Source organism: Oncorhynchus tshawytscha, linkage group LG28, assembly GCF_018296145.1.
Source record: "Oncorhynchus tshawytscha isolate Ot180627B linkage group LG28, Otsh_v2.0, whole genome shotgun sequence".
NCBI lineage: Eukaryota > Metazoa > Chordata > Actinopteri > Salmoniformes > Salmonidae > Oncorhynchus > Oncorhynchus tshawytscha.
This window is the reverse complement of record NC_056456.1, coordinates 27282485-27298020: the sequence shown is the minus strand read 5'-3', so window position 1 is coordinate 27298020 and position 15536 is coordinate 27282485. Positions and strand designations below refer to the sequence as shown.

Below are 15536 nucleotides of genomic sequence, written 5' to 3'. Positions count from 1 at the left end.
TCCTATGGCCTGGAGAAGGGCGCCTTGTTCGTGAGGGCACCTACAATATACCTTTCAAGGAAGGTTACATTCGAACAGCGAATCATGTGGCTGCCTGCAACTCAATATATAGACTATATAGAGTAGAGATCTTTAGATGTTGTTTGACCAAACATTAGAATGGGCAAGATGCATAATCTAAGCAACTTTGACCGTGGTATGATTGTTGATGCCACACATGGTGATTCCAGCATCTCAGAAACAGCTGCTTTACTGGGATTTTTACACACTTTGGTAATGAGAGAGGTCAGAGGAGAATGTCCAGACTCATTCAAGCTGACAGAAAGGCCACAAATGCTCAAATAACAGCTGTTTAAAACAGTGGTGTGCAGAAGGGCATCTCTTAACGTACAACACCGTGAATAATTCAGGCTGTTGTGGAGGCAAAAGGGGGTCCTACCCAGTACTAGATAGGTGTACCTAATAAAGTGGCTGGGGAGTGTACAGTAATGTTAAATCTGAAAACATGGTCTGGAAAAGTAGTACATGGGACCATAGAGACAGTGTGTGATAAAGAATGATGATGAAATATTACATCCATAGATAATGTAGTCCAATTGGTTCATGTTCCACGGTAATTGGTGTCAATGGTTCTCGTTATCCTGAAACTTTCATGATCTAAACATGGAATATTGTTCGTCAGTTTCCACAAAACTAGGCATTAAGAGTAATGCAACAGTTACTTATCATTTTGAGCAGTCGTATCAATTGATAGTTAGATCATTGTAATGAAATGAATAGACAGTCATCTCAGATACAATGTGTGACTTGCATTTAGAAATGGTAATACTTTGATGTTAAGTTGTGTCATTTTGAACAGGTGATTTTAGTTCAATGAACAAATGATCTTAGCTTTATGTGTATTGTATCCAAGCAACTGGAAAATAGTGTTAGAGTTTTGAAAAACTTGTATTTTGATCATTGGCTGTGAGTTTTGTGTCTAGAATTTAGAAAAATTACATCAAGGTTCCGAAATTAGTGCCAAAGTGATTGTAAAAAACTGTATTCTCCTTCACATTCCCCTAAACATACACACCCTTCTGAAGACACACCATGTGATTCTAAATGGACACTATTGGATGCCTGAAAGAAAATCACTATAACTAACACTCTGTGTGTTCACTAAGTCATACTCACTGTGTGACATTGTGTAATAGACTATCATTGATCAGTGTGCAGCCAGGTGTTACTCAATCGACAAGCAGTCTCTGCTTATCAGACCCAGTGTGCGTGTGCGTGTGTGTGTGTGTATTAGTGTTCCAACTTACTTAGCTCAGATGTCCTTCATACAGCAGGCAGCAGGCACACTGAGCTGGAAGAGATGGCTGGCCCAGGCAGGTATTTAGAAAGACTGTCCCCCCCCACCCCCACCACCACCCCCACCACCACCCCCACCACCACCACACACCACCACCACACACAACCTTCCCTTCACACACTCATGTGTCAGAGAGATGAGTGTATGAGTCTGTTGTGGTCTTGATGTAATTGCAGTGACATGGTGAGATCAGGGCTGCTCAATGTCCCTGTACCGTCCACATTGACCTGTTCTCCTCTCCCTCAAATTGACAATCCTGGCTAGTAGACACACTGACAAAGGACTGATGAGTCACTTCAGCACTATTTACACACACACTGTGGCAACAACACACACACACACACACACACACACACACACACACACACACACACACACACACACACACACACACACACACACACACACACACACACAGACACACACACATTGATTGATGCAGTGCACACACAGACACAACTGTACAAACACCCCCACACACACATATCGACTAATGGCAGGCTACAGTTAAATGAGGGCAAAATGTTTGGCTTTAATAGTTGTGGTTCAGTACAGCAGATTAATATCTTTGATCAGTAAAACAGTTGGTCTTTTATTCTCCTCCACATTCCCCTCAGTGGGTGAACATACACACCCTTCTGAAGACACACCATGTGATTATAATGTGCACAACATCCTATTCACTGTGTAACGTTGTGGAATAGACTATCATTGATCACTGTGCAGCCAGTTGGTACGCAATCGACAAGCAGTCTCTATCCTAGTCCCGGAGCAGTACAATCATAGCACTGTCACTCTGTGTGTGTGTGTGTGTGTGTGTGTGTGTGTGTGTTTGTGTGTGTGTGTGTGTGTGTGTGTGTACGTGTGTGTGTGTGTGCGTGTGTGTGTGTGTTCGTACGTGTGTATAGCGTTCTTTCTACACTCTGAGTTCTAGAACATTCCCTTTTGAAAGGACATTGAATAAGATGTCCAGTAATTTAAGAGTTGGTCAGTCTGCAGTCGGACCTCTCTCTCCCCCAGAGAGAACGCAGCAATATGATCTGTATACAAATGCTTTTCTTTGTTAGTTACAGCCCACGCTCTCCATCTCACCGTGGCAAGGATCGAGCAGCCATCAAAGTATGTGTGTGCGAGAGCGAGAGAGATAGTGTGTGTGTGTGTCAGAAGCTTAATACTGCCTCTTAAAAAGGGGAATGTAATTAAACAGTGTAAGGACGTTGGCTCCATCTGACTGTACGCTTATTGTGTGTGTGGGTAGACGTGAAGGTGTTTGGAATGCGGTAAAGGATCTCTTCAGAATCTATTCGGTTGAATCGTTAAAATATCCACTTGATTTTTAATTGGCTGATAACTGTTCCCCATCTCCACACTGTGTGAGGCCTATGTGTGAATGTTTGCAGAAGGTTTATTGCCTAATGCCAAATAGCGACAAGGTGTATAATTAAGCAACAAGGCCTGAGGGGGTGTGGTATATGACCAATATTCCACGGCTAATGGCTGTTCTAATCCAAGACGCAACATGGAGTGCCTGGATACAGTCCTTAGCCATCGTATATTGGCCATATACTTCAAACCCCCGAGGTGCCTTATTGCTATTATAAACTGGTTACCATCTTAATTAGAGCAGTAAAAATATACAGTGAGGGAAAAAAGTATTTGATCCCCTGCTGATTTTGTACGTTTGCCCACTGACAAAGAAATGATCAGTCTATAATTTTAATGGTAGTTTTAATTGAACAGTGAGAGACAGAATAACAACAACAAAATCCAGAAAAATGCATGTCAAAAATGTTGATTTGCATTTTAATGAGGGAAATAAGTATTCCACCCCCTCTCAATCAGAAAGATTTCTGGCTCCCAGTTTTTTATACAGGTAACGAGCTGAGATTAGGAGCACACTCTTAAAGGGAGTGCTCCTAATCTCAGTTTGTTACCTGTATAAAATACACCTGTCCACAGAAGCAATCAATCAATCAGATTCCAAACTCTCCACCATGGCCAAGATCAAAGAGCTCTCCAAGGATGTCAGGGACAAGATTGTAGACCTACACAAGGCTGGAATGGGCTACAAGACCATCACCAAGCAGCTTGGTGAGAAGGTGACATCAGTTGGTGTGATCATTCGCAAATGGAAGAAACACAATAGAACTGTCAATCTCCTTCGGCCTGGGGCTCCATGCAAGATCTCACCTCGTGGAGTTACAATGATCATGAGAGCGGTGAGGAATCAGCCCAGAACTACACAGGAGGATCTTGTCAATGATCTCAAGGCAGCTGGGATCATAGTTACCAAGAAAACAATTGGTAACACTACGCCGTGAAGGACTGAAATCCTGCAAGGTCCCCCCTGCTCAAGAAAGAACATATACATGCCGTCTGAAGTTTGCCAATGAACATCTGAATGATTCAGAGGACAACTAGGTGAAAGTGTTGTGGTCAGATGAGACCAAAATGGTCTCAAAATGGGCTCTTTGTCATCAACTCAACTCGCTGTGTTTGGAGGTGGAGGAATGCTGCCTATGACCCCAAGAACACCATCCTTCACCGTCAAACATGGAGGTGGAAACATTATGCTTTGGGGGTGTTTTTCTGCTAAGGGGACAGGACAACTTCACCGCGTCAAAGGGACGATGGACGGGGCCATGAAGAAGCACATTAAGGTCCTGGAGTCGCTTAGCCAGTCTCCAGACATTAATCCCATAGCAAATCTGTGGAGGGAGCTGAAGGTTCCAGTTGCCAAACGTCAGCCTCGAAACCTTAATGACTTGGAGAAGATCTGTAAAGAGGAGTAGGACAAAATCCCTCCTGAGATGTGTGCAAACCTGGTGGCCAACTACATGAAACGTCTGACCTCTGTGATTGCCAACAAGGGTTTTGCCACCAAGTACTAAGTCATGTTTTGCAGAGGGGTCAAATACTTGTTTCCCTCATTAAAATGCAAATCAATTTATAACATTTTTGACATGCGTTTTTCTGGATTTTTGTTGTTATTCTGTCTCTCACTGTTCAAATAAACCTACCATTAAAAGTATAGACTGATCATTTCTTTGTCAGTGGGCAAACGTACAAAATCAGCAGGGGATCAAATACTTTTCCCCCTCACTGTATGTTTTGTCATACCTGTGGTATACGGTCTAATATACCACGGCTGTCAGGTAATCAGTATGCAGAGCTCGAACCACCCAGTTAATAATATGTCAACTACGTCCGTAACTACTTCAAAGAGCGTGCATTCATTTCAAGGCTAGAGTTAAGGTTTTCCTAAACTACTCTCTCCTGTCTCTCCCTCCTCTAGGAGAGCACCTGAGGATCTGTCCCCAGGGCTACACGTGTTGCACCAGTGTCATGGAGGACAGCCTATCCAATCTGAGTCGCACAGAGATGGAGGGCCTGATCAGAGACGCTGGACGGGCCCTGCAAGCCTCCCTCAATGGACAGTACAAAGTCTTCGATGGTGAGTGGGGGATTGAGGAAGGGAGGGAGCGGGAAGGATGGAGGGGGTAGGAAGAGAGGGGAGACAGAGAGAGATGGAAGGTCTAATCATAGAGGCTGGATGAGCCCCGCAAGCCTCCCTCAATGGACAGTACAAGGTCTTTGATGGGGAGTACTGCAGGACACAGGGAGGAATGGAGGGAGGAAGGCAGGCAGAGAGACGGAGGGAGGACCGGAGGGAGGCTGGCAGGGAGACAGAGGGAGGAATGGAGAGAGGCAGGCAGGCAGGAAGACAGAGGGAGGAATGGAGGGAGGCAGGCAGGGAGACAGAGGGGGGACTGGAGGGAGACAGAGGGAGGAGGGAGGAGGGAGGCAGGCAGGGAGACAGAGGGAGGGAGGCAGGCAGGGAGACAGGGACAAAGGGAGGGAGGCAGGCAGGAAGACAGGGAGACAAAGGGATGGAGGGAGGCAGGCAGGCAGGCAGGGAGACAGGCAGGGAGACAGAGGGAGGACTGGAGGGAGGCAGGCAGGCAGGGAGACAGGCAGGGAGACAGAGGGAGTACTGGAGGGAGGCAGGCAGGGAGACAGAGGGAGGAATGGAGGGAGGCAGGCAGGCAGGGAGACAGGCAGGGAGACAGAGGGAGGACTGGAGGGAGGCAGGCAGGCAGGGAGACAGGCAGGGAGACAGAGGGAGTACTGGAGGGAGGCAGGCAGGGAGACAGAGGGAGGAATGGAGGGAGGCAGGCAGGCAGGGAGACAGGCAGGGAGACAGAGGGAGGACTTGGGGGAGGCAGGCAGGGATACAGAGGGAGGGAGGCAGGCAGGGAGACAGGGAGACAGAGGGAGGGAGGCAGGCAGGGAGACAGGGAGACAAAGGGAGGGAGGCAGGCAGGGAGACAGAGGGAGGACTGGAGGGAGGCAGGCAGGCAGGGGGAGGACTGGGGGAGGCAGGCAGGGAGACAGAGGGAGGACTGGAGGGAGGCAGGCAGGGATACAGAGGGAGGGAGGCAGGCAGGGAGGCAGGCAGGGAGACAGAGGGAGGGGAGACAGGCAGGGAGACAGAGGGAGGAATGGAGGGAGGCAGGCAGGCAGGGAGACAGTGGGAGGTAGGCAGGGAGACAGGGAGACAGAGGGAGGTAGGCAGGGAGACAGGGAGACAGCGGGAGGCAGGCAGGGAGACAGGGAGACAGCGGGAGGTAGGCAGGGAGACAGGGAGACAGCGGGAGGTAGGCAGGGAGACAGGGAGACAGCGGGAGGCAGGCAGGGAGACAGGGAGACAAAGGGAGGGAGGCAGGCAGGGAGACAGAGGGAAGGAGGGAGGGAGGCAGGCAGGGAGACAGAGGGAGGGAGGGAGGCAGGCAGGGAGACAGAGGGAGGAATGGAGGGAGGTAGACAGGGAGACAGAGGGAGGGAAAGAGGGATGGAGGGAGACAGAGGGAGGGAGAGAGGGAGGGAGACAGAGGGAGGGAGACAGAGGGATGGAGGGAGACAGGGGGAAAGAGGGAGGGAGACAGAGGGAGGGAGAGAGGGAGGGAGACAGAGGGGGGAGAGAGGGATGGAGGGAGACAGAGGGAGAGATGGAGGGAGACAGGGAGGAGGGAGGGAGACAGAGGGAGGGAGAGAGGGAGGGACAGACAGAAGGATGGAGAGAGGGAGGGAGACAGAGGGAGGGAGGGAGGGAGGGAGGGAGGGAGGGAGGGAGGGAGGGAGGGAGGGAGGGAGGGGAGGGACGGACGGACGGACGGGGCGGACGGACGGACGGACGGACGGGACGGACGGACGGACGGACGGACGGACGGACGGACGGACGGACGGACGGACGGACGGACGGACGGACGGACGGACGGACGGACGGACGGACAGACAGACAGACAGACAGACAGACAGACAGACAGACAGACAGACAGACAGACAGACAGACAGACAGACAGACAGACAGACAGACAGACAGACAGACAGACAGACAGAGGTTGAGAGGAAGAGGAAACCCTCTGTCTCTTTCCTTCCCCCTCATCTCCGTTATGTCTAACAGTCCTGTGTAAACTCTGCTCTGATCAGTGCGCGTTGGTTAACCAAGACGAGGTCGTAAGTTGTGTGTGTGTGTGTGTGTGTGTGTGTGTGTGTGTGTGTGTGTGTATGTGTGTGTGTGTGTGTGTGTGTGTGTGAAAGTAATAGAGAGAAAAGAGAGGATTGTCGGGGGTCTTTGAAGGCATATATATGTGTGCATGTGTATGCACGTATGTGTGTGAGAGTGTGTGTGTATTAGCTTGCATTCATGTGCCTGTACGTCTGTGTACGTGTCTGTATACAAATACAATGAGTTTATCACTGTGAGCTATTTCCTGCGGAACCATAGTGTCAGAAGTTTATTTCAGGGAGAGTGTTTTTCATTGCGCATGCTGCAAGTAGTCCAGACAGAACAGCTGGGCTGTCTCCATCTCCACTCCCTCTATCCCTCTGTTCCAACCATCTCTCCATACACAACACACTCCACACATCATCCCTTGCTTTTCCTCTCCTCCGCCTACTCAAGTCTCTCTCAACCATCAGTCTCAAGTCCCAGAGTATGTCATAATCTGCTTTTGTCCTTTGGAGGGAAATCCATGTCTCCACGACGTGAAGGATCACAAGTACACACACACACTCTGGAGTTCACCACAGCTTCAGAGTGTGTGTGAGAAGATAATATTGCTTTAATCCTTCTTGATTGATGAGGAATCTCACACATGTAGTGTAGAGTACAGAGGTGACCTAACCTTAAAGCTCCCTAAATTACACACTGTACAGAGAGCACGAGAGCAGTATCAATATACTGTACTATAATGTCATAACCCCTCACAATTTATGTTTGAGAAGTGGGGGTCTATTTGTGTAGCATGTACAGTATACATACCAATGTATGATATCATACCATGTTATATACATTCATCATTACTGTACGTTTAATGTACAGTTGTGTATTTATTTTTAGTGAGGGTGAAATTTACGCTGTTCTGTGACTCAGGACAAGGGGGAAAGACTGGTCCCAGATTGAAGTGATTAGAATGTGCAGTGATTGGAACATTGATGATTATTTACGTTTAATGATACACTACAGTCTGTTCCAGTCGATATGAGGTGACTAAGCATCTGTCTCTGTGCTCTACTTGTTCCCCTGGCTGATTGGGATTGAGCTGTCATCTGGATCTGTGATCTGTTTGTCAGCCTGACCTTTCTGGCCTCATACTGATTAGAGGCTGAGTGACGTCTGTTTACTGTACAATCTGCTATCATTTTCTCTCGCTCATTCTCTCTCGGCCCACTCTGCCCAGAGTGTTGAAGCAATGCCAGAGCAGCATTGGGCTCATTTCACAGACAACCTGTCCAAAACATACAAATACACACACACACACACACACACACACACACACACACACACACACACACACACACACACACACACACACACACACTGAAACACACCACACACGGCCCATCCAAGACACACAAACACTTTCTCTGTGTGTTTATGTGCTTTAGAAGTATCTGGAAGGCACAGCTCATTCACAGTCACACAGTGGTGATTAACAACAGAGAGCACACAGAAACGCTCCGTCAAGCATCACTCACTCAGCTATGTAAACACACTAACGATGTGCTTCAAACAGACACACACACACCCAAGCATGGATGCACACTCACACACACACCCAAACATGATTGCATGCATGGAAACACAGGCAAGTGTGCACACACACAGTCACACACTCAAAAATGATGCATCACAATTGTTATACTTTAAGATGCACTGTGCAGAAATCGCGCAGCCATTTCCTGGTTGCTAAAATTCTAATATTTCACCTAATTTCAGTTTCTGTCAGAAAACAAGCAGTCATTGTGTATAGAATCATTGTACCGCTGTGAAATATATTTTCCATAAGCAAAATATTGTATATTCAGCTATTTGAAGAAATAGCACACATAGAACAGATCTACCGCTTCTTAGACTTTCAACTGGAATGAATGATCTTCAACTCACATTTCTATGTGAATTTGGTTGGTTACATATTGTAGCTTTAAAATATGATTTATTTTAATACATTTTAAATAGACAACAACCTACAATTATCAAACTTACTATACTTACTGATCCTCTCTTATTAGGGGTGGCAGGTTGCCTAGTCCTTTATTTAACTAGGCAAGTCAGTTAAGAACAACTTCTTAATTACAATGACAGTTTAGGAACAGTGGGTTAACTGCCTTGCTCAGGGGTAGAATGACAGATTTTTACCTTGTCAGCTCAGGGACTTGATCTAGCAACCTTTTGGTTACTGGCCCAACGCTCTAACCTATATATATATATATATATATGTTTTAAATTATTTTTATCTTAATACTACTTCTACTAAAAACATCAGAGATTTCCAGGAAGTCCATTTCTGCAGCCAACCCCAACACCCCTGGAATGGATTCCAGTTTCTTCATCTCTTCATCAGACAATAAGCACGGGTCCCCTGAGCTCACATGCTGCTTGTAGAACTCCCTCCTTACGTTCCTGTAAAACTCCATCTTGCGCCTCATGTCCATGTGCTTGTGGGACAGACACTGTTTCTCCTGCTCAGGCAGGTGCTGGTTGTGGTAGCTAGATATCTGAGAAACTCAGGAGGACCTTCTACTGTAGATGTATCTAAGTGCATTCTAAACATGGATTCTTGCACCAAATTAAGCAATTCACTTTTTGATTCTTACCATTGATGACGACAGGAAGCTACTGTGCCATCCATGGTAGAGACGTGAAATTATTTGAAGAAGCTCATTGTTGAAAAATGTACAATCTTGGATAGCAGAAGCAAGTCACACAACTAGGTTTGGGGTTGTTCCCACAAAACTAAGTTTCAAATCAATATGACCTACAGTGACTATCAACCAAACATTCTAACTTTCAACATTCTACTAGAGTTGCTATTTTCAATTATGATGTCATCATATTCAATTGTAAGTGTATTAATATGAATTTATTTGAAAAATTATGTATTTTAATTCAATGTTGTTGTCTTATCAACCCAAAAATTAGAAATTCAAACATCCTACCAACTTTTGCTTTGGTTGATTTTGTATTTGTATGATTCAGAATTACCATGACAATGAAAAAGAGTGAAATTAATCAGTGTGATGTGCATCATCATGTAAAATCACTTTTACATTGAATCCACCATATAAATATTTATATATTTATATATTTACACACACACACACACACACACACACACACACACACACACACACACACACACACACACACACACACACACACACACACACACACACACACACACACACACACACACACACACAATCTGAGCTCTATTTAAAGTCCACTCAAGCGATCAGTACATCAAAGCAGCAGCATTAAGTCCGTGTTAGTTGAGGTTGATTTCATATGGGGATTGCAGTCTACACACCAGCTGAATGATGGATGTCAGAGTGTGTTGTGTTCTGCATGTCAAATGAACGTTGTTTTCTTTGCATTGATTGTTTTTGTGTTGTGTTCTTTCAAAGTTCATGTTTGTTAGCATGCCTGGAACCCCCCTGGAACCCCCTTGGAACCCCCCTGGAACCCCCCTGTGTACAGCCCTGTGTACAGCCCTGTCCACTCTCTCTTGTGATCTCCAGTCAGGCCTTCTCTCACTATCTGTGTCCTCTCCTTTTCTCTGCCAAAGTGCTTTTTGCATCCGTGGATTGTGTGTGCGTGTCACTATTTTCAACATTCCAAAGCATCATTCCTAGACATCCTCAACCTCCCCCACCTCACCTTTCTCCTCTCTCCTTCCTTCATTCCATCCCCTTCTGTAAAAACAAGTGTTTAACCCCACCTGAACATTGATCAGTCACCCCTATCTCCTCCCTCCCTTCCTTCACCTCACATCACTGAGCATCAGATGGAGACAGCAGGATAAGAGTCAGAGGGATGAGAGAGAGGGGGAGGGAGAAGTGTGAGACGGTCAGATGTAAACCATCTGTTAATGAGCATCTGTTCTTAAGACGGGAGAAGTGGAGCGATGGAGGGCTGTTAACTGAAGGGTGATACGCCACGTTAAACACAGTATCCCAGCTCACCATAGTTACCACTGTGGACATATTCGACCGTGTGGATGGACTTGTCCCTACTTGTCCAGCTGTACCCTCCCATTATTGGACTGTCTATTGGAATGGACAGAGTGGTAGCTGTACCCTCCCATTATTGGACTGTCTATTGGAATGGACAGAGTGGTAGCTGTACCCTCCCATTATTGGACTGTCTATTGGAATGGACAGAGTGGTAGCTGTACCCTCCCATTATTGGACTGTCTATTGGAATGGACAGAGTGGTAGCTGTGCCTTCCAATTACAAGTAAAGACGTATTTGGATGTGCAAAGGGTATGAATTATCCTGTTCCCAGAACTCCTATGGCCATAGTCATTTTGTTGAATGTATTGCGAAATGCATTCATTTTGTGGGTTTCAGGGATTTTCACTTGTGGGCGTTTTGTATAGCTTGTAGTAGAGTTTATCACTTGCTTGCTGTGATGATGGTTATGTGGTTAAAGAGATACTGCGATATTCTGCAGTTGTGCCGTTGTTCTACTTACCCATGAGTCAGTGGAAGTCGTGGACATACAAATGGTCTCCGCGAGTTCCACTGACTCTGGGTGATCTTGCAGTATCCTTTTAAGTTGCAGGAGTGTTGATGGAGAAGTGTACAAGTGCGTAAATGTACTAGTCAGTGTCTATGTGACTTCTACCCTACTAGTCCCCTTAGCTGGAGTCTCTCCCATCTACATCTGGGTGTGTTTAGCTGGGTGTGGGCCTGCACCATGTGGCTAAGTGTAGGGTGTTACTGTGTGTGTGTGTCTGTATGTTTAACAACCAATAAGCACCTGACCAAGGACAACGTTTTAAAACAAACATGTTCAGAACTTACGTGTGTTTACATACAACCATCCCTGTTTTTAAAAATCTCTATAAACACAAATCCAGAGACATAGGATTCGTCAGGCCAGGACATAGATATCTGTTGAATAGATCTGCACTGAAGCCTGAGCTTAGCCAAACCTCTAAATCTTCATAAATGAGGGGTTTATCATATTTTCCCTTTACAACCCTGGATAAAGCATATTTTCTGCCTGGTCTGATGGGGAAAAAAAGATTGTGGCGACGTGGAGACAAAGGAGTGTGTGTGTGTGTGTGTGTGTGTGTGTGTGTGTGTGTGTGTGTGTGGACTGAGGAGCTGCTAACAGTGGGAAGGAAAGGACAGGGGTCAGCTTCCACTGCCCACTGAAAGGTGGAGCTATGGGAGGAAAGATAGGAAAGATAGGAAGACAAGGAGAGAGAAAGAAAGAGAGAAGTAGATTATGAAAGAGTGCGTGTGAGAAAATGAGACTGAGTCGGAGTGACAGTGACAGTGAAGGCTATATGACAAACACCGGAAGAATAGATAAGAGTTTGAGAGGAGAGAGAGACAGGGATAAAAGAGAACGAGGGAAAGAGAGAGAAACATAGAGAGAGAGAGAGAGAGAAAGGGAGAGAGAGAGAAAGAGAGAGCAAGGGAAAGAGAAAGAGAGAAAAAGAATGAGAAAGAGAAAGGGAGAGAGAGCGCGAGAGAGAGAGAGGTGGAAGGGTAGAGGTCAAAGAGAATGTTAAGTAATGACACCTAAGGTAGAAGTGTTGGATGGCTGGCAGGTGTGCCAGACAGAAGGTGCCATTATCCTGGCAGGTGGTGGAAGGGCTAATGGTGTCATGCCTGCCCACTGGGCACAGACGTCAATTCAACATTTATTCCACATTGGCTTAACTGCAAAATTACGTGGAAACAACGTTGATTCAACCAGTGTGTGGTATCTAGATGGCACCGTGTGTGTGTGACAGAGAGAAAGTGTGCATGCATGTGAACCTGGCACTCTAAACAGAAGCACACACACACGTACACACGTACACACACACACGTACACACACACACACACACACACACACACACACACACACACACACACACACACACACACACACACACACACACACACACACACACACACACACACACACACACACACACACACACACACACACACACACACACACTCCCCAGGATCACTAGCCGGTGGGTTATTGCCTTGTGTATGTCAGCCTATTTTTGTCTGTGAGGCAAATACTCCTCATAGACTTGAATTAGATTTAAACACAGAGCTCTGGCTGACAGGCACACTCAGTTCTAGATGACCAAGCAACACAGTCTTATTTATTCATTGAATTAGACTTTTTATTTTTTTAAAGACCCAGCTGGTCTGTTAAAGGGATAATGAGAGATTCTGTCATTTGTGTGTTTACAGCACATCTCCCTATTTATCTCTATGAACACAAATCAAGAGACCAACGATTTGTCAGGCCAGGGTACAGATACAGGTAACTGCCAAAATAAAGGAAACACTTAAGTAAATGAGAGATACAAAGTATATTGAAAGAAGTTGCTTCCACACAGATGTGGTTCCTGAGTTAATTAAGCAATTAGCATCCCATCAGGCTTAGGGTCATGTATAAAAAGGCCCATTATTTTGGCTACCATGGCTAGAAGAGAGGGAAAAACAGAAGAGAGAGAAAAACATATTATAAAAGAGTGTGTGTGAGAGAATGAGTGAGTCAGAGCGTGACAGTATGACAAACACTAGAAGAGTAGATAATAGTTTGAGAGAAAGAGAGGGAGAGTTTATGTCATTCTACTTACCCAGAGTCAGATGAACATGTGGATAACATTTTGATGTTTGTGCGTGCAGTATGAAGGAAGTTTTGCGAGCCAATGCTACCAGCGTTAGCTCAATGACTGAAAGTCTACAGGTAAGTTAGCATTATGCTAACACCAGTTATTATTGGCTTGCGAAACTATTGCTAACTTCCACTAACTTCATTCAGAATCTCACAGTATTCCTTTAAGTAACGCCATTTCAAACTGAGTTGGCTGGGATTGAATGTCCCTGTTTCCAAAAGGGTTCTTCGATTGTTCCCAAAGGAGAACCCTTTTTGGTTCCAAGTAGAACCCTTTTGGGTTCCATGCAAAACCCTCTGTAAAAAGGGTTCTACATGTAACCCAAAAGGGTTCTTTAGAGGTTTCTTCTATGGGGACAGCTGAAGAACCCTTTTAGGTTCTAGATAGCACCTTTTTTTTCTAAGAGAGTATAAGCAGTTGAATTCATGCATTAAACCTCATTGAAGTATCTTGGGACCATCAGTAAACATTAGGATTTTCCACATAACATTAAAGCGTTTTCCAATTAGACCCAACATACACCCAGCATGGCATTCATTTTGTCGCTAACTCTTCCCAATTATAGACCACATACTTGATTCATTCTGAGACTAATTTCCTGTTTTCAGGGTCACCTCTGTTGATGTCAGAAATGCCAAGGACATCTGCTCCATTGTGCCGCCTGATTGGCTCGTGGTCTTGGCATGCAAATCATGTTGGGCGGGAGCCAGAGTTACAGCGTCCTAAACGCCAAACACATTACTCACTATGAAGAGAGGGTGGAGGGAGAGAGAGAAGGAGGGATGTTGGGAGGAGACAGAGGGAACGATGGAGAGAGATGGAGGAAGAGTAGAGAGAGAGAGGGAAGGGAGGAAGAGTAGAGAGAGAGAGGGAAGGGAGGAAGAGTAGAGAGAGAGAGGGAAGGGAGCGGGGTGGAAGGAGAAGAGGGAACGATGGAGGAAGAGTAGAGAGAGGGAAGGGAGGAAGAGTAGAGAGAGGGAAGGGAGGAAGAGTAGCGAGAGGGAAGGGGAAGGGAGGAAGAGTAGAGAGAGGGAAGGGAGGAAGAGTAGAGAGAGGGAAGGGAGCAGGGTGGAAGGAGAAGAGGGAAGGATGGAGAGAAGGAGAGTGAGCGATGAGGGGTGCGAGAGATGGAGAAATGTTCCATTTGGGAGAGGAACAGTAAGAGAAAGAGGGAGAGGAGGGGGACCTACAAGCAATAGGGAGAGGGGAAGAAAAAACAGATGGAAACTGATGGAGAGAAAGAGGAGAGAATAAATAGTGCATGAGACAGAAAAACAGAAAATAGATAAAGAGAGAGAGAAACAGAGCGAGAGAGAGAGAGAGAAACAGAGCGAGAGAGAAAGACAGAGCGAGAGAGAGAGAGAAAGACAGAGCGAGAGAGAGAGAGAAACACAGAGCGAGAGAGAGAGAGAAACACAGAGCGAGAGAGAGAGAGAAACAGAGCGAGAGAGGGAGAGAAACAGATAGAGAAAGAGAGAGAGAGAGAGAGAGAGAGGTATCGTAGTGCTGGTGTGTCAGAACACAAACACTCTCCATCCATCACAACACTTATCAGCTGTGTGGTTAGTGCAGTTAGCCCGCGGATCACCACGGTTCCTTAGGAAGCATTTAGACGCCATTAAAAGACCACTATATTAAACAGACACACACACACACGCTGAAAGACACCATTCATCAACTGATGTATGTAGGCTCTCTCTCTCTCTCTCTCTCTCTCTCTCTCTCTGACCACGACATCCTCTCCCAATGTCTGACTATGGCCTTGGAAATATGGTCCATTGTTTGGGCAATGGGAATATTCAGCTGGAGGTAGTTGAGACTCATTGAGATGTATGATTTGTCAGAATTTGTTAAGCATTGAAGTATCAATTGTCATTATGGTTTAAATCAAATCTAAATTGTATTCGTCATGTACGTAGTTTACAGCACGTAAACGTGCGGAGAAAGGTGACGGAGTTGTATGTAACAGAA

At 46.0% G+C, this 15536-nt stretch overlaps 1 protein-coding gene across 1 annotated transcript in view; it reads left to right on the top strand.

The window, feature by feature from the left end:
• Positions 1-15536, top strand: part of LOC112237403 (glypican-1-like) — a 142680-nt gene that overhangs the window by 72619 nt on the left and 54525 nt on the right. The window contains exon 3 of the mRNA XM_042308283.1: positions 4653-4811. Within this exon, the coding sequence (XP_042164217.1) occupies positions 4653-4811 (159 nt within the window). The remainder of the gene's footprint in view (positions 1-4652; positions 4812-15536) is intronic.